At 40.0% G+C, this 19,636-nt stretch overlaps 1 protein-coding gene across 1 annotated transcript in view; it reads right to left on the reverse strand.

Annotated features, from left to right (window-relative positions):
- TEDC1 (tubulin epsilon and delta complex 1) overlaps positions 1 to 19,636 on the reverse strand; it is a 118,932-nt gene that overhangs the window by 20,295 nt on the left and 79,001 nt on the right. Inside the window, exon 8 of the mRNA XM_036753140.1 lies at positions 16,378 to 16,572. Within this exon, the coding sequence (XP_036609035.1) occupies positions 16,378 to 16,572 (195 nt within the window). The remainder of the gene's footprint in view (positions 1 to 16,377; positions 16,573 to 19,636) is intronic.

Raw genomic sequence — 19,636 nt, forward strand, 5'->3', positions numbered from 1 at the left:
CTCTAATACACCTGTGATGTCATCTTTTATGTATGAGTTATTTATCCACTTGGAGATTACCTACATATTCATATTACCTTCAATAAACCACCAATCAATAAAATTACCAATTACTAATAATCAGAAAAACATAAATTAAAACAACTCTGAGGTTCCACCTCACTCCCATCAGGTTAACAAAGATGACAAAAGAGAAAAATGGTATTGGTCTAAACCTAATTTCTGCTAAATTGCTTTCTAGTTTTTGCAGATTTACCAAGTAATAAATCTTTATCCCAATAACTGGAGCCTTTGTGTTTACTGAACACTAAGTGAATATGTTCACTTACTTCTATATGTTGAATATCTACTATTCCACTGACTAATCTATTTTTTTAAAGTAGTGCCAAAATCATCTTGATAATCACTGCTTTGTAGCATATTTTGAGATTTGACACTGTAAAGTTCCCCTCTTTTCCTATTTTTCTCCCATTACTTCCCTTGAGATTCTGTACCTATTATTCTCCACATAAATTATTATTTTCCTAACTCCATAATATTTTGTACATTGGTATAGCACAGAATAAGTTAATGTAGGTAGTGTTGTCATTTTTATTATATTGTTTTAATCTACTCATGAGCAATTAATATTTCTCTAATTATTTGGGTCTGTCCTTATTTCATTAAAGTGTTCTGTAGTGAGAGCTACATAGTTCTTGATTGTGTCTTGCCCAAATATTTTAGACATTTTGTAGTTGTTACGTAGTACTCTTCTTGCTGGGTTTTATTCATAATATTCAGGAATGACAATGATTTATGTGGATTTATTTTATATCCTAAAACTGCTAAATTTCTTGTTTCAATTAATTTTTACTTGACTCTAAGGTTCTCTAAAGTAATTTTGCTCCCTCTTTGCCTATGCTTATTCCTTCAATGTTTCTTCCTTATCTTATTGCTATAACTAGCATTTCTAGCTATTTATATTTCATTATTTTAAATAATAGTGGTGAGAATAGACATCTTTGCATTATGATTGAACTTATTAGAATGGCCTTTAATTTTTCTCCATTACATATAACGTTTACTCTTAGTTTTAGGTAGGTATTATTAATTATATTAAGGAAAAGTTCACAACGGTATTTTCTAGTTTGGGGTTCTTTTTTTAATGGAAATGGATGTTACATTTGGCGAAAGGCCATTTCAAAATGTAATGACATAACTACGTGTTTTTTACTTACATTTTTGAAATGGCTTAATGTTTATCGTCTTCAGTATCTCCGCCCAGCATTCCTTATGTATATTCAACCTGGTCATAGTGTATAATCTTTATACTATGTTATTGTAGCCTATTTGCTAATATTTTACTTATAAATTATTGTCAATATTCATTAGGCATATGGGTCTAAAGTTTTCCTCCTCTGCTTTATCTCTCTCTTGTATAGGCATCAAGATCATATTTATATCATAGAAAGGGACTGGAATCCCTTTTCTCCTATTTTTGAAAACAGCTTATTCCACTTAGTCCTTTAGTTCTTTTTTTTCTCTTAGAGTTTATTTATGGCTTGTAAAACTACCTTTTTGATATTTGGTAACTTAAAGAATTTATTTCTCCTTTGGTCAGTCTGGGTGTTTTATAATTTTTGAGGAATTTATTTCCTCTAATAATCAGCTTGGGCTGTCTTATTGTCATTTTCTGTGAAGACATTTTTTATTTTTTCTATAATTTCTTCTCCAATGGAAAGATTTTTAAGAATTAAGTCATCTCGGGAGGAGCCAAGACGGCAGAGTGAAAACAGACACTTTCTTGAGCTATCCCCCAAATCCCTCCAAACACCTGTAAAAAAATGATTCTAAACAAATTCTACAGCTGCAGAACCCACAAAATAACAGAGGGAAACAAGTCTCCAGCCCAAGAGGGCCTGGATGATGGCTGAGAAGGGTCTATCACATCATGGGCCAAGCCAGAAGAGACCAGGCCAGAGGAGACTGGGTGGTGTAGGCTTCAGGGCACTCAATCACTGGCAGCTGTGGCAGTTTCCAGACTTCTCAATCCACAAATGCCAAAGACAACGGGGTGCGTCAGTGGGAAAACTGTTGGACCTGGGTGAGAGAAGGGCAATGTCCGGCACCAGGCCCTGGGCCAGCAGAGGTGGCTGCAGCAGCAGCGGCAGCAGTAGCAGCAGCACCTACTTCTGGAATTCCAGGCCCACAGACAGTTGGGGGGAATCAAGCAGCTAATCAGAGCAGGAGTGCAGGGATGTCTTTGCTGGCACTGAGGCAGGGTTCTTTTGCTTAACCCTGCTTGGATCTGGGTCACAGTCCTGGTTGGCAGACCTTCGGGCAAAGAAGCTCTGGTGTAGCAGAGCTTGTAGTGGCTGTGAAGAGGGAGTCCCAAGGACTGCTTCACTCACAGACCAGAACACAGGCCAGGAGAGGAGTATCATACCACCTCAGAATAGAATTAGCTCTGAAAAGAGCAGCACAAAACCCCTGAAGCTTGGGACAGAGTACTCTCCACTCTGGAAGAAGTCATACCCTGACAAAGAGCTCAGAAGTAGAGTAACTGGCTGAGAAAATGAGCAAACAGTGTAAAAGGACTCAGACTATAGAATCTTTCTTTGGCAACAAAGAAGATCAAAACATACAGCCAGAAGAAGTCAACAAAGTCAAAGAACCTACATCCAAGAAAAATCTGAATTGGTCTCAGGCCACGGAAGAGCTCAAAAATGATTTGGAAAGGCAAGTAAGAGAAGTAGAGGAAAACTGGGAAGACAAATGAGAATAATGCGACAAAAACATGAAAAACAAGTCAATGACTGGCTAAAGGAGATCCAAAAAATAACAAGGAGAAAATAATACCTTAAAAAATAGACTAACTCAAATAGCAAAAGAGCTCCAAAAGGACGAGGAGAAGAATGCCTTGAAAGGCAGAATTACCCAAATGGAAAAGGAGGTCCAAAAGACCACTGAAGAAAATACTACCTTAAACATGAGATTCGAGCAAGTGGAAGCTGGTGACTTTACGAGAAATCAGGATATTATAAAACAGAACCAAAAGAATGAAAAAATGGAAGACAATGTGAAATATCTCATTGGAAAAACCACTGATCTGGAAAATAGATCCAGGAGAGATAACTTAAAAATTATTGGACTACCTGAAAGCCATGATCAAAATAAGAGCCTAGATATCATCTTTCAAGAAATTATCAAGAAGAACTGCCTTGATATTCTACAGCCAGAGGGTAAAACAGAAATTGAAAGAATCCACCAATCGCCTCCTCAAATAGATCCCAAAAAGAAAACTCCTAGGAATATTGTTGCCAAATTCCAGAGCTCTCAGATAAAGCAGAAAATACTGCAAGCAGCCAGAAAGAAACAGTTTGAGTATTGAGGAAACACAATCAGAATAATACAAGATCTAGCAGCTTCTACATTATGGGATCAAAGGGCTTGGAATACAATATTCCGGAGATCAGTGGAGCTAGGATTAAAACCAAGAATCACCTACCCAGCAAAACTGAGTATCATGCTCCAAGGCAAAATATGGACTTTCAATAAAATAGAGGACTTTCAAGCTTTCTCAATAAAAAGACCAGAGCTGAATAGAAAATCTGACTTTCAAACACAAGAATCAAGAGAAGCATGAAAAGGTAAACAAGAAAAAGAAATCACAAGGGACTTACTAAAGTTGAACTGTTTTGTTTACATTCCTACATGGAAAGATGATGTGTATGATTCACGAGACCTCAGTATTAGGGTGTGTTGGCAACCAAAAATGGGCTCCTTAGCACTTAGTCAACAAGTGCCCTTGACTAGTTTGGCTTTTTCCCCTGAACTGAATACTGTTTGTATGTTGGACTGAAGTAAGCTTGTCGGCCCCTTCACCTTGCTTCCCTTGCTTAAGCTGATGGAAAGAACCTGTGCTTTCCCGGTCAACCCCTTCACCTTGCTTAAGCTGATGGAAAGAACCTGTGCTTTCCTGGTCAACCCCTTCACCTTGCTTAAGCAGATTGAAAGAACCTGTGCTTTCCCCGGCGTACCTTACACCCCCACAGAAGCCGGATGGTTAAAAGCAGCTCCCGTTGGAGCCAGAGGCTGCTATAGCTACAGCCACAGCCACAGCCACAGCCACAGCCACAGCCACAGCCGAAGCAGGAGCTGCCAGTGGCAGAGCTGACCTACAGGAGGAAGCTGAACAAGGACTTCAGGCCAGTGGGTAATCTTTTTACCATAGAGGGGGAAGCATGATTTTGCTTTACGCAATCATGCTTCTCTGTAGCCTCCTGGTTACTCTTTCAAGGCGTACTTATTGGGCCTGGAAGCTTTTGATCAATATATCAAAATGGGGTTGCTGGTTCATGGGTTGGTTACTGTGGAACCTAAATATATGTTTTGATTCTTCTGCCTTCTACTTTGAGAGTTTCTTATATCCGGCGGTTCCGAACCTTTCAGACATGTTTATGATCCTCTTTGAGATTATAAACTCTGCCCTCCTAATGCATTTGGCGACGAGGATGGGATCGCTAGGTATAAGATCTCTATTTAGAAGCAGAACAATTTCAGAGGAAGAGATGAATATCCCAGGATGGGAGGATCCATTTTATTCCTCCCTAGCAAAAGAATTGGCTAAAAAAGCTGGACCCTGTGAAAACTGGGAACCAAGGCTACGGAGAGGAGATCCTAGGGATTTGGAAAAGTGTTTACAAGAAGTTGGGATTCAGTCAGGGGCATCACTATCTAGGCAAAGCTGGATAGTGTTATCAGCCTACCGGCTAATATACGAAAGATTGAGATTAAGTGAAAGACATGGGGGCACTCCTACCCCACAGGAAGAAGGGGAATCTCAGATAGCAGGAGACCAAACTGACTCAAATGAGAACTTTTCTATTAATGTGGCTAGGAGCAACAGGAGACCAAATAAGCCAAGAGTGCATTCCAACCCAGCCCAGAAAGAGCCTGACTGCCTGCTTCGTCCTAGCCATGGTAGCAGAGGAAGTGAGTGGGGGGAAAATGAGACAACGTTAGGGGCTGAGGCACAAAACACTACTGGGGTTCAGGATGTCCCTCACACAGAGAATAGGAGATGGTTAAATGATCAGACAAGGGCTCGACCCATACAAAGGAGGAAGACAGAAACCCGAGGTGAAGATTCAGTTACAAGGGAAATTCAGGAAGATTTCTCACCGCAAGAGGTCACAGATATTTTGAGTAGATTCAGCCAAAGAATAGGAGAACCATTGATATCTTGGATGGTAAGACTCAGTGATCAAGGGGCCAGTGGAATATCAGTAGATAGGACAGACTGTATGAGATTCATAGGTATCAGCCATGATCCTCTAGTTCAACAAGCTTTTAGGGAACATCATCAGCAAGGAGATGGTGATAGCAGGACTACTCTGTTGGCGTTAGCCGCTGTGGGATGCAATAAGAGATATGCTACTGATTCTATGTGGCCCACTGAGCACAGACCCTGGTATTCACTTAAAGATTGTATCATGAGACTAAAGGAGGAGGTGATGAAGACTGCCATTATGATAGGAACCACAGACAAATATTACAATGATCCAATGGGACTGCCTCATAGGAATTTAATAATTAGGACAGCTCCCCCTGCTTATAAACAACTAATTTTGAATTTATTACTTGGAGAAGTAGGGAGCCATCTTACAACAGTGATAAATAAGATTTTACAGTTACATGACTTAGGTGACTGGGGAAGAGATAGATCTCCTTGAGAGAGAAGGGTGAATAACCAGCAAACTTGGCGCCAAAGGAGAGTAACAAGGAAAGAAATGTTTACTGCTCTATTGAGAGCAGGGGTAGGTTTCGAAATGATAGATGGCATTCCAACCAATGAATTATACAGAATGTATAGAGATAAAGGACTTGATAACAGGAGAGATAGGGAAATAAGAACTGCTCCTGCAAATGCTACAGATGTTGAACCTTCAAACCCAAGTGAATCACATGAAAGGGAATACTAGGGAACAGGCCGAGCCCCAGTCCAAATTAAGGAAATACACAGGCTGGATTGCAGACCTCACATTAACTTGACCATATATTGGAAAAATGGGTCAAGTACGGTAACTGAGGCATTAATAGATACTGGGGCCGAGGCCACCCTTATTTATGGAAATCCAGACAAGTTCAGCCATGGAACTCCTATTACCATTACAGGACTAGGAGGGACTGAAATATCAGCCAGGCAAGTTAAATTAATGATGAAAATTGGACAGCTGCCCAAGAAAGAATATAGTGTGGTTATTGTGCCTATTCCCAAATACATCATTGGAATAGACATATTGAAGGGTATGACCTTAAATTTACCCGAAGGGAAATACCAATTTGCTGTGAGGAAAATGGGCATTAATGCAGTCTTAGTGGGGAAAATCAAGATGGATCCAATCACTTTGCCCGAACCTTCTAAAATAATTACTTTGAGGCAATATCGTGTGCCAGGTGGGCAAGATGAAATTGCCAACACATAGGGTACCTGAAGGAAATATGCATATATATGTGTATGTATATATATATATAACATATGTGTGTATATATGTATATATGTATGTGTATATACATACATATGCATATATATACACATACACACACACACACATACATATAAATATATATATATATACACACACATACATACATACATATATATATATATAGATAGATAGATAGATAGATAGATAGATAGATAGAGGGCCCAGGGTGAGTTGAATATGAAGGGATGATATCTAAAAGAATAAAATCAAATTAAGAGATTTGAGAGGAATATATTCAGAGAGGGAGAAAGGGAGAGATAGAATGGGGTAAATTATCTCACATAAAAGTGGCAAGAAAAAGTAGTGCTGTAGGAAGGGAAGAGGGGGCAGGTGAGGGGGGAATAAATGAATCTTGCTCTCATTGGATTTGATCTGAGGAGGGAGTACCATACACACTCAACTGGGTATCTTACCCCACAGGAAAGAATGAGAAAGAAGATAAAAAAGGGGGGATGATAGAAGGGAGGGCAGATGGGGAGAGGAGGTAATCAAAAGCAACACTTTTGAAAAGGGACAGGGTCAAGGGAGAAAATTCGATAAAGGGGGATAGGTTAGGAAGGAGCAAAACAGTGTTAGTCTTTCACAACATGAGTATTGTGGAAGGGTTTTACATAATGATACATGTGGCCTATGTTGAATTGCTTGCCTTCTTACGGAGGGTGGGTGGGGAGGGAAGAGGGGAGAGAATTTGGAACTCAAAGTTTTAAAAATAGATGTTTAAAAACAATAACAAAAAAAAGTTTTTGCATGCAACTAGGAAATAAGATACACAGGCAATGGGACGTAGAAATTTATCTTGCCCTACAAGAAAGGAAGGGAAAAAAAGAGAGTGGGGTGACAGAAGTGAGGGCTAACTGGGGAATGGGGCAACCAGAATATATGCCATCTTGGAGTGGGGGGGAGGGTAGAAATGGGGAGAAAATTTGTAATTCAAACTCTTGTGAAAATCAATGCTGAAAACTAAACATATTAAATAAATTTTTTTAAAAAAGAGCCTAGACATCATCTTTCAAGAAATTATCAAGGAAAACTGCCCTGATATTCTAGAGCCAGACAGTAAAATAGAAATGGAAAGAATCCACAGATTACCTCTTGAAAAAGATCCCAAAAAGAAAACTCCTAGGAATATTGTTGCCAAATTCCAGAGTTCCCAGATCGAGGAGAAAATATTGCAAGCAGCCAGAAAGAAACAATTTGAGTATTGTGGAAACACAGTCAGGATAGCACAAGATCTAGTAGCTTCTACATTAAGGGATCAAAGGGCTTGGGATATGATATTCTGGAGGTCAAAGGAGCTAGGATTAAAACCAAGAATCAGGGGCAGCTAGGTGGCGCAGTGAGTAGAGCACTGGCCCTGAAGTCAGGAGGACCTGAGTTCAAATCCATCCTTGGACACTTGACACACTTACTAGCTGTGTGACCTTGGGCAAGTCATTTAACCCCAATTGCCCTGCCTTCCCCCCTCCAAAAAACAAACAAACCAAGAATTACCTACCCAGCAAAACTGAGTATAATACTTCAGGGCAAAATATTGACTTTCAATGAAATAGAGGACTTTCAAGCATTCTTAACGAAAAAACCAGAGCTGAATAGAAAATTTGACTTTCAAATATAAGAATCAAGAGAAGCATGGAAAGGCAAACAGGAAAGAGAAATCATAAGGGACTTACTAAAGTTGAACTGTTTTGCTTACATTCCTACATGGAAAGATGATATTTGTAACTCCTGAGACCGTTCTCAGTATTATGTTAGTTGAAGGGAACATATGGATGGATAGATAGATAGACAGATAGATAGATAGACAGATAGATAGATATGTATGTATGTATATAGACAGAGGGCATAGGGTGAGTTGAATATAAAGTGATTATATCTAAAAAAATAAAATTAAGGGGTGACAGAGGAATATATTGAGAGGAGAAAGGGAGAGATAGAATGAGGTAAATTATCTCACATAAAAGTGGCAAGAAAAAGTTGTTGTAATAGAAGGGAAGAGGAGACAGATGAAAGGGAATGGCTTAAGGAAGGAATAACATACACACTCAATTGGGTATTTTACCCTACAAGAAAGAAGGAGGGAAGGGGATGGAGGGGGGGGACAAGAGAAGGGAGGGCAGATTTGGGGAGGAGATAGTCAAAAGCTAACATTTTGAAAAGGGACAGGGTTAAAGGAGAAAATTGAATAAACGGGGACAGGATAGGATGGAGGGAAATATAGTTAGCCTTTCACAACATGACTATTACAGAAGTGTTTTGTGTAATGATACGTGTATAACCTATATTGAATCGCTTCCCTTCTCAAGGAGGGTGGGTAGGGAGGGAAGAAGAAAGAGAATTTGGAACTCAAAGTTCTAAAAACAAATGTTAAAAAAAATCGTTTTTACATGCAACTGGGAAATTCAATATACAGGCAATGGGGTATAGAAATCTATCTTGCCCTACAAGAAAGTAAGGGGAAAGAGGATAAGGGTGAGGGGGCAGGGGGGGAATGGGGTTATAGAAGGGAGGGCAGACTGGGGAAAGGGGCAATCAGAATACATGCCATCTTGGGGTGGGGAAGGGGGGGTGCGGTAGAGATGGGCAGAAAATTTGTAACTCAAAATCTTGTGGATATCAATGTTGAAAATGAAAAATAAATTTAAAAAAAAGAATTAAGTTGTCTCCAGTGACTATTTTCTTCAAAAACCCTTTAATGAATATAATTTTATTATATGTATGTGATCAATAAGGTATGTTTAATATTATTCATATTCTAGATTTTTTGGTAAGTTCTTTATCCCCCAACAAATGATCAATTTTTGTAAGAGTTCCACGCATGGCTGAAATGTTCATAAACTCTTTACTATTCTCATTCTAATCTGTAGTAATGTTTCTCTAAATTTTCTAAAGTTCTACTCAGCTCCTTAATTTATTTTTTGTTTAACGTTTGGTTATATTTGTCCAGGTTTGAAAGAAGTACATTGAGATCCCCCACTATTATAGTTTTATTTTCTTTTTTCCCTTACAATTAGATTATCTTTTCTTTAAGCATTTACATACCTTTAGGGTGTGTGTGTGTTTAGTATTGATAATGATGCATTATCTATGATGCCTTTAAGCATAATATAGTTTCCCTCCTTATCTTTTTCAAAATTTTTGTATTTACTCTAGCCTTATCTGAAATCAGGACTGCTACCACCATTTTTTAGTTCAGCTGAAGCAAATATATTTTGCTACAATCACTTTAAATAGATGTGAAACTTTTATGTTTAAAATGTGTTTCTTAAAATAACATATTGTTGAATTCTCTTTTCTAATCCCTCTCCATCCATTTCATGAGTTTCTCTAATTTACATTCATAACTGTTAATTGCATATTTCCTTCTATCCAGTCCTCATGTACTTTGTTCTCTCTTTGCTTCCACTCCCTTCTTCACAAATAACAAGCCAATAAAAGAGATGGAGTTTGTCTAACACTTTTGATCCATAAATGCAGTGGCCTGTTTCCAAACTTTTGTCTCTCTTCCATTCCCTTTGTCCAACCTCTGATCGCAGGGTTTTTACCTTTTTTTCTTTTGTTCTAATTCCCTTTTCAAAGACCCCTCTCCTATACTGGAATTTATTGTGTTTCTGACTATCCCTTTATTTGTTCTGTTCTCTCTCTTACATCTTTTAAAATCATTTTAGATGTTCAATGAAGTGTTTGTGGAGCTTTTCTAGATACTAACATGGCACCATCTTCTCCCAGTCCCTCATGAGTATATATTCTATCTATCTATCTATCTATCTATCTATCTATCTATATCTGGTGGAAATTACCTAAGGAAAAACTGCCCATTTGATAAAAACTGCTGGGAAAATTGGAGAGCAGGCTGGAAGAAATTAGGCTTAGATCAATACTGCACAGCACATTCCACAATACATTCCAAATGGATCTGTACCTTAATATTAAAGATCATACTATAAAAAAATTAGATACTTGTGTACCATCTCCCTAACAGCTACGAATAAGAGACGTATTCTTAACTAAACAAGCAACAGAGGCAATTACAAAAGATAAAAACAGATAACTTTGATTACCTGAAGCTGAAAAGCTTCTGCACATTACTGTATCTAGGATAAAAAGGTAGGTGGTGGAATGGGAAAAAAAATCTCTTTCAAATTTCTCTGATAGGGGTCTGGCATCTAAAATATATGAACAATTAATAAATATGTATAAGACTAATTGCCATTCTCTAGTAGATAAATGGTCAAAGGATATTAATAAACAGTTCTCAAAGGAAATACAAAGTATTCACAGCCACATGAAAAATGTTCCAAATCATTAATAATAAGAGAAATGCCAATGTGAGGTTTTACCTCACATCCTGACAACTGGCAAAAATTTTTAAAATGGCAACAGTCAACATTGGAGGGGTTGTGGGAAGATAGGCATATTAATATGTTCTTGGTAGAGCTGTGAAGTGGTACAACCATTTTATAAAGCAATTTGGAATTTGATTAAAATGTCCATATCCTCAAGCCAAGACTCTGTTGGGAGTCTCAGGAGAAGGAAGCCATGAAGAAAAGAAAGCCCTATATACTCCAACATATTTATAGTGGAAAAAACTATACAAGGGAGAATCAGAAACAATCAAATTCAACAATTCAGTGCTCGATAAATCCGAAAATATTACTACTTAAGAAAGAACTTCCTGCTTGATAAATGCTAGGAAAAACTAGAAGTAGTATGGTGAAAATTAGGGTTTTTTTAGACCAACACCTTATGCTGTATTACACAATAAATTAAAAGTATATATGTGACCTTAATGTTAAAGATCTTACCATAAACAAATGAGAATAAAAAATAAATATTTCACAGCTATGGGTAGATGTATTCTTAACCAAATGAGGGATAGAGGCAATTACAAAAGTTAAAAGAGATAATTTTGGTTGCATGGAACTGAAATAAAATTAAATAAATAAATTAATAAAATTAATGGACTTAGGATAAGAAGGAACTTGAAGAAATCTTTATATCAAATTTCTCAGATAAAGTTTTGGTATTGAAAATATATAGAACAACTAAAAAATATCTACAAGAGAGAGCAATATTCTCATTCTCTGCAGTCTTGGACACTGCTGACAACTTTCTCCTCTTTGACACTTTCTTCTATCAAGGTTTTTGGTATACCACTCTCCTCTGGCTTTCCTCCTACCTCTCTGATCACTCCTTCTCTGTCTCTTTTGCTGGACCTTTCTCCAGATCATGCCCTCTAACCATTGGTGTCCCTCAGAGTTCTGTCCTGGGCCCCCTTCTCTTCTCCTTCTCTACTACTTTACTTGGTGAACTCATAAGTTCCCATAGATTTTATTACCACCTTTATGCTGATGATTCTCAGATCTACTTATTATGTCACAATCTCTCTACTAACCCCTGATCCTGTATCGCCAACTATCTTTCAGACATCTCAAGCTGGATATCCAGTAGACATATTAAACTCAATATATCCAAAACTTTGGTCTTTCCTCCTAAACCTTCCCTCCTCCTACCTTCCCTATTTCTGTAGAGTATAACACCATCCTTCCAGTCCCTCAAGCTCAAAACCTTGGAGTCAACCTGGACTCCTCATTCTCTCACTCTTTATATACAATTTATTGCCAAGGCCTCTCAATTTCACCTTTGCAACATCTCTCAAATACACTCTCTTTCCTCTTTTGAAGCTGCCACCACTCTACTAAAAGCCCTCATCACTTTAGAACTGCATTATTGTAACAGCCTGATGGTGGGTCTGCCTGCCTCGGGTTTCTCTCCACTGCAATCCATCCCCTATTGAGCAACTAAAGTGACTCTCCTAAAGTACAGATCTGATCATGTCACCCCTTCTACTCAATAAACTCCAGTGGCTCCCTACTGCCTTCAAAAGCGAATACAAAACGCTGCTTGCCATTCAAAGCCCTTCATAATGTAGCCCTGTGCTACCTTTCCAGTCTTCTTACACCTTGCTTTCTAACACATACTCTTCGATTCAGTGACACTGGCTTCCTCCAACAAGACATTCCATTTCTCTCCTCTAGGTATTCTCTCTGGCTGTGCCCAATGCCCAGAATACTCTTGATTACATGCTCTGACAACTGAACTCCCTGTGCTCCTTTAGTATTGTTCAGTTGTTTTTCAGTCATGTCCAACTCTTCAAACCTATCTGGGGTTTTCTAAGGCAAAGATACCAGAGTGGTTTGCCATTTCCTTCTCCAGCTTATTTTACAGATGAGGAAACTGAGGCAAATAAGGTTAAATGGCTTTTCCAAGGTCACACAGCAATTAAGTATCAAGGGCCAGATTTGAACTCAGGAAGCTGAAGGTCTTCCTGTCTTCAGGCCAGGCACTCTTTTCCACTGAACCACTTAGCTACCGTCTTCCTTTAAATCCCAATTAAAATCCCACCTTCTACAGGAAGCCTTCCTCAATGCTTGTTAATTCTAGTACCTTTCCTCTCTTAATTATTTCCTATTTATCCTGTATGTAGCCTGTTTGCGTACACTTTTTTGCACACTGTCCCCTATTATATTATCATCTCCTTAAAGGTAGGAACTTTCTTCTGTTTCTTTTTGTATACCCAGCTCTTAGAACAGTGCTTTAATAAAAAGACAAACAAGTTTTTCAGGGAGTCTAGTAATTCTGAAGAAATTCCTTAAATGTTTTTTTCTTTTGTAAATTGTAATTTTTTTATAAAAATTTTTTTCAATTAATGAAAATTCACCTTTTTCTCCCCCACTGAGAAAGAAAAACAAAATCCCTCTTATTAACATGTATAATCAAGTAAAATGAATTGCCACATTGGTCACAATAAAAAAAAAATGTCTCAATCTGTATTTCTGAATTCATCACCTCCTTATCAGGAGGCGGGTAGCATGTTTCATCATAAGTCCTCAGGAATCATGGATTTCACTGATCAGAGTTCCTAAATCTTTCAATGACTCATCTTTATAATATTGGTCTGAGCTCTGCAAGTTCTTGGCCTGGATTTGGATATGAACAGCACACTTATAGGTTTAACCCTTTTTGGAGTTCCAGTAGACTGTTGATGGACTCAGTCATTATCAGTCATTTGGCAAGTTCTGCTAGCTCAGTGTCAGAATTGCAGGCTCCCCTTTGGTATAAGATTCCTGCCCTAGTTATTTCCCCTCCTGAGCCTAAGGTGAACTCTTCACTTCTGCTGCTTTTGGATATAGCCTTTCAAGCTATAAGCATCCCATTTCTGGTCTTGTAGACACTGGCCCTGGCTATATTCAGTAAAATAGTATAAGTAGTAAGCTATATACAGGAAAAACAGAGAATAATTAATAGATTCAAGGCACTGGAATTAAAAGGGAAAAGCTTCCTGTAAAAGATGGGGTTTTAGTTGGGACTTAAAGGAAGCTAGGGAGAGCATTCTAGGCATTTGAGGACAGCCAGAGAGAATACCTGGATCTGAGAGGTGGAGCATCTTGTTTGAGGAGGCCAGTGTCAATGGATCAAATAGTATGTGGCAGGTAGTAAGATGTAAAAAGACTGGAAAGCTAGGCAAGGGTTAAGTTTTGTATTTGATAACAGAGCCACTGGAGTTTCTTGAATAGGGGAGTAACACAGTCATCCAGACCTATGCTTTAGGAAAATCACTTTGCTGGCTTGGAGTAGGGAGAGACGCTGAATAATGGGAAAGGGGGAAGGAAAAAGGGGGAAAGAGGGTTTGGAGGAAAGACAATAAGCTCTACTTTAGATATGTTTTAGATTGGAGGTCAAAGCATGGACAAAAATTAGGGTTTTATAAAGAAAGGCAGAGGGAGAGGTGAAAAATCAATAAATTGTGACTGGATGAGGGGATTTCAAAATTCTCGAATATAAAGATGGCACAATCTGTGGATGCTGACAAGAACAAGAGTAAGACTATATTTCTGTGTGACTGAGGTGAGGTGGAAAAGTAGTTTATAGGAACTGAGCAGGTTGAGGAAATGAATAGTTAAGGAGTTTGATGGAGAGTTAATATGTATGCTGAAGTCCTCTAGTATGAAGGCAGGAGTTAGGGAGGAGAGAAAAATTGTGAACCAGGTACAGAACTCATTGAGAAAGAAAGGAGAGTGAGTGGGGGCAGGGGTTGTTGTCTGCAGACAAAAAGTACTAGGATTTTGATTGGGTAATAGATATAAATAGCATGAAACTGAAAGAAGGAGAGCCTACTGAGTGATAAGAGGTAGAGAGAGACCCTAGAAGTAGCAATGGGGAATAAGAAGTATTCAAACTCCCCTGCCTCAACCAGGCAGCCAAGTAGTATGAGTAAAGGTGCAGCCAGTACTGGAAAGGGTGCCAAGGAAGCTGTGTCATTTAGGGAGCCAAGTTTCAGTATGAGGTAGTAGATGGAAAGAGTGGGAGAAGAAAAGACTTAAGATAAAGGGAAGCTTTTTGCCTATGAAACAGACATTCCAGAGGGTTCAGAATCGCTGAGATGTGAAGGGCATGACCAGATGTGAGAATGTTCATGGAATGGAGGGAACCACTTCTCTTCCCAAAGGAGGGTAGAGATTTGGGTTGGAGGAAAGAGCAGTATGAGATGGGAAGCACATGGCCATATGGGAGGTACTGCTTTAGTACTCCTCCCAAGATGAAGATTAAGTAAGAAAAGAGTACAGCAGGAGATCAAAGTCGAGCCTTGAAATCAGGAGCAAAAAAGTCCCCCTTTTCCACCAACTTTCCTCTTACTTTTCTTCTTCCCTCAAAGAAACTGGTGCAGGAGAAGATGGAAGGTCTGAGGTCAAAGGGATGCTTGCTCCTCTTTGCACCAGAGGTTCTCCAAATGCTGGCAGTGAAAATGGGCTGGCAGCAGGAGGGGAAAGTTGTTTTGTGCAGCTTTGGATGGAAGTTGCTGCTTTGGAGCAGATGGAACTCACTTGGCCTCCTTCCCTCAAGGGACTTGGTGCACCCAGCAAGAGAGAGAAGGCAAGGTCTGCAGTAGAGGAACATTTGGCTCCTCTTCTCACCTGAGGGGGTTGGAGAGGAAGCACTAGCAGAAAATGGTACACATACATGAGAAGGTCCTTTGTTGAAGATGTCCTGACCGGTCCCTTGCCACCCTCCTGGGGAGATGCTGTGCCCAACAGATGATGGAAGGCACAGACGCTCCCCAGTTAGAGGAAAGTAGAGGAACATTTGGCTCCTTTTCTCACCTGAGGAGGCTGTGTTTAATAAATGTTTATTAAGTGACTATTGATTGAACAGGAATTCCATCTACAACATGACCATCAAATGGCCATTCAGTCACTGCATTGAGTCACAGCTCCAGTGATGGCAACTTACTGCCACCAGAGGCTTCCCATTCCACTTTGAGATAGCTCTGCGTGTGAAGAAACTTTCCTTTACACTGAGTCTAAAGGCCAGGGGGAAAAAATTGTGCTCTCTTACCTGATAAGAAGCAATCTTGTAGTATGATGTTCCTCATACCTATCAGACAGCACCATTTCCTCCTACCTCCCACCACCAGAAAGCAGAAAGCAGTCAGTCAGAGGGCCAAAATTGAAATTATCTTCAGGGATAAGACAGAGGCAGAACAGAAGCAGAACAACTGAGGGCTCTCTGAAGGGCATCACCTGAAACTGATTGGATGTTTAGAGCCTGGAATCTCTTTCTAAATTTCTCATCCTTATCCTGAATAATGAAGAGATGCTTACCTCCCAGAGCCTGAGTCAGATCTCAGGGATTTATAAAAGGAACCAAGTAATTCAGCCCAATTCAGTGAGGACAAGAGTTAGGCTAAGAATGGAGCAGATCTCAAAGAAAAATGTAAGTCACAAAGCCAAGTGCCCTCCAAATCCCCAAACCCAAGTTAGGTGCCGGCCAATATGGGTCTAATCCTTACCTTGGTATGCCATGCTGCTCTCCGATGATTCACAGCCTCCTGAAGTCTTTGCCTCAGTGCCTCTAGGTTCTTCCGTACTCTGTCCATCTCCCCATTTGAATACTTAGGGCTGCAGTATTCTAGGATCTCTGGCAAAAATATATCCTGCTTACCAGTATTACCAGTACCTATAGGATTGGCATCCAGCACTGTGTCCTACAAAGAATGAGAAGTCTCTATCAGGCACCTGGGCTTCGGTCCTGCTTCAGGACCATCTAACCCTTCCCCAAATCCAGCTCAGCCCTCTCCCAAAGCAAATGAATCAATCTCCCAGGTCTCCTCAGGCCCATCCCTACACTTAAGGAAACAAAAGGCACTTGACCAAATAGAACAGTGCACTACTATAACTGTCCCAGTCTTGCAGTGACCCTGTAAAAAAGCCCAACTGCAGAGAAGCCTAGGGAGGTATATGTCAGTATTGGAATAGCAGAATGGAAACAATGAAGTAACAATTAGAATAATCACAAACCACATTCAAACTACATATACATTTTACTTTAGAACTTGAGGATTTTTGTAACATATTCTGTACAAACATTGGTGAGTTGATTTTCCTCCTAAAGAAAAGTGCTTCAGTATTAAGAAAGTTCTTCATTGACGTTCTCAAACTGACGGTGTTACAATTTTGTGTGTGTTTTGTGGATCAAACATTATTCACCTCAGGTAATTATAGGCAAGAGTTTAGAAGGCCTGTGCTGTGGATCCATTAACAGGGGTAGAAAGAGGGGTCTGAAGCTTAATTGTTCCCTTAAAGGTGATAACATATTTTACCATTCCCTTTAAATACAAGCAAATAATCACAGAATTACAGGCTTCCACATCTGTGGGAAGAGAAATAAACTAGATTTTGCCAGCTGAGCCTCCAAGAGAGTTTCTAGTATGAAAGAGATGGAGAAATGCAGTGAGCCCTCCTCTTCTCTAGGGAAATGTTTTGTTAAACGTGATTTGTCCCCAGACCTTTGTGCCAATATAGCAGAACCTCACATCTTCTGCTGAGGACAACTAATAATCACACACCTAGGAGAATCTACACTAAGAGGAAAACCACTCTTAAGTCATGTGGCCTATTCTGATGAGTCTTCAGTCTCTACACTGGCTGAATGGATACAGGCAGGTTTTCTGGGCATGCTGGTCCGCCAATGCAGTGCTGGGTTTTTTGTTTTAGTTTTTGGCAAAACTTCTCCCTTAGTCTGTGTAATGGTAATATAAATTTGAAGATCTTCCCATCCATTAACAGGCCCATGTGACCTGCTTAAGTCACATGGAAGCCTAAGTCACATAAAGCATGTGGTAGGAGGAGTCTGGTGAACAGGTAGAACAGGAACAGTGGAGCAGGAAGCATGGAGCAGAATGAAGGAAGTTGGTCAGAGCAGTTAGAGCTGAGGGAGACAGAGGAAGAAGGCAAGCAAGCAAGCAAGCAGCTAGCTGTGAGCTTTTGTTTGTGGGAAGGCCCAAGCAAGGGGAAGGCTTTGGGGTGGTGGTGGTCCCTGCAGTGATGTGTATTAACTCTTTGTTGCTACGATGAATTTGGCTTTCTGGTGTTGGGATCTGGCTTTCTGGTGTTTTGGTTCTGTCTTCCATATGGAGAATCTGTTATATTTTGCAATTCAGAACCACACCAGCATATTCATAGTCGCCGTTGGTGCTATGAATATTGCGTTGGCGATACAGTCTGCTTTGTGGAAACTTCTGCAGGGTTCACTTTGAGAAATACTGTTACAGAGCTGGCAAAGCACTTTTTAGGGACAGCATTCTTCAGCGGGTGGATGAGTTCTCTCTCTCTGCCAGTAACAGTATCTTAACAATCTGATATTCATAGGTTGTTATCCAGAGGCAGTTCCTTCTTTTTTGTTTTGCCTTATCAGCCTGCAGTTTAACTTGAACAAACAAGATTCCTATGGAATGGTTTATTAGCTATAGTATGTTTATAGTGGCTATAAGATGACATGTTTATATGGCTATCTCATACATGCTAAGTGCATAATTTTACACCTATTGCATTCTTGTAGCCAGAATGGGCTTTGTTTTCTTTGAATGACTCAGCTTACCTCATTGAGCTTCCCTGGACACTGTGGCTTGCTCTTCCGGGGCAGGAGGCCCGGGGAGCATGCCGGGAAGCAGACAGCTTCCTGTGTGAGGAGTCATGGGGCTGGCTGAGGGGAGGTGTTGGCGGCTATGCTAGGGGGAGGGGCCAACTCAGGAACCAATCGGCCCTGGTCATTAGGGCGGAGCTTGATGATGTCAAAAACCCTATAAGAGGGGAGAGGACAGCTTGAAGATTCTCTTTCCTTTTTCGGTTGGAGCCAGCGACAGTTACATCGTCAGTTACAGCGACAGTTACATCGTCAGTTACAGTTGCAGCTTCAGTTACAGACACAGACACAGCTGAGGCAGGAGCTGCCAGTAGCAGAGCTGACCTACGGGAGGAAGCTGAACAAAGACTTCAGTCCAGTGGGTAATCTTATTACCATAAAAGGGGGAAACATGATTTTGCTTTACGCAATCATGTTTCTCTGTAGCCTCCTGGTTACTCTTTCAAGGCGTACTTATTGGGCCTGGAAGATTTCGACCAACATATCAAAATGGGGCTTCTGGTTCATGGGTTGGTTACTGTGGAGCCTAAATAAATGTTTTGATTCTTCTGCCTTCTACTTTGAGAGTTTCTTATATCCGGCGATTCCGAACCTTTCAGACATGTTTATGATCCTCTTTGAGATTATAAACTTGGCCCTCCTGATACATTTGGCGTCACGAACAGGATCGCTAGGTATAAGATCTCTATTTAGAAGCAGAACAATTTCAGAGGAAGAGATGAATATCCCAGGATGGGAGGATCCATTTTATTCCTCCCTAACAAAAGAATTGGCTAAAAAAGCTGGACCCTGTGAAAACTGGGAACCAAGGCTACGGAGAGGAGATCCTAGGGATTTGGAAAAGTGTTTACGAGAAGTTGGGATTCAGTCAGGGGCATCACTATCTAGGCAAAGCTGGATAGTGTTATCAGCCTACCGGCTAGTATACGAAAGATTGAGATTAAGTGAAAGACATGGGGGCACTCCTACCCCACAGGAAGAAGAGGAATCTCAGATAGCAGGAGACCAAACTGACTCAAATGAGAACTTTTCTATTAATGTGGCTAAGAGCAACAGGAGACCAAAAAAGCCCAGAGTGCATTTCAACCCAGCCCAGAAAGAGCCGGCTGAGGCACAAAACACTACTG

Source organism: Trichosurus vulpecula, chromosome 3 (genome assembly GCF_011100635.1).
Source record: "Trichosurus vulpecula isolate mTriVul1 chromosome 3, mTriVul1.pri, whole genome shotgun sequence".
NCBI classification, from domain to species: domain Eukaryota; kingdom Metazoa; phylum Chordata; class Mammalia; order Diprotodontia; family Phalangeridae; genus Trichosurus; species Trichosurus vulpecula.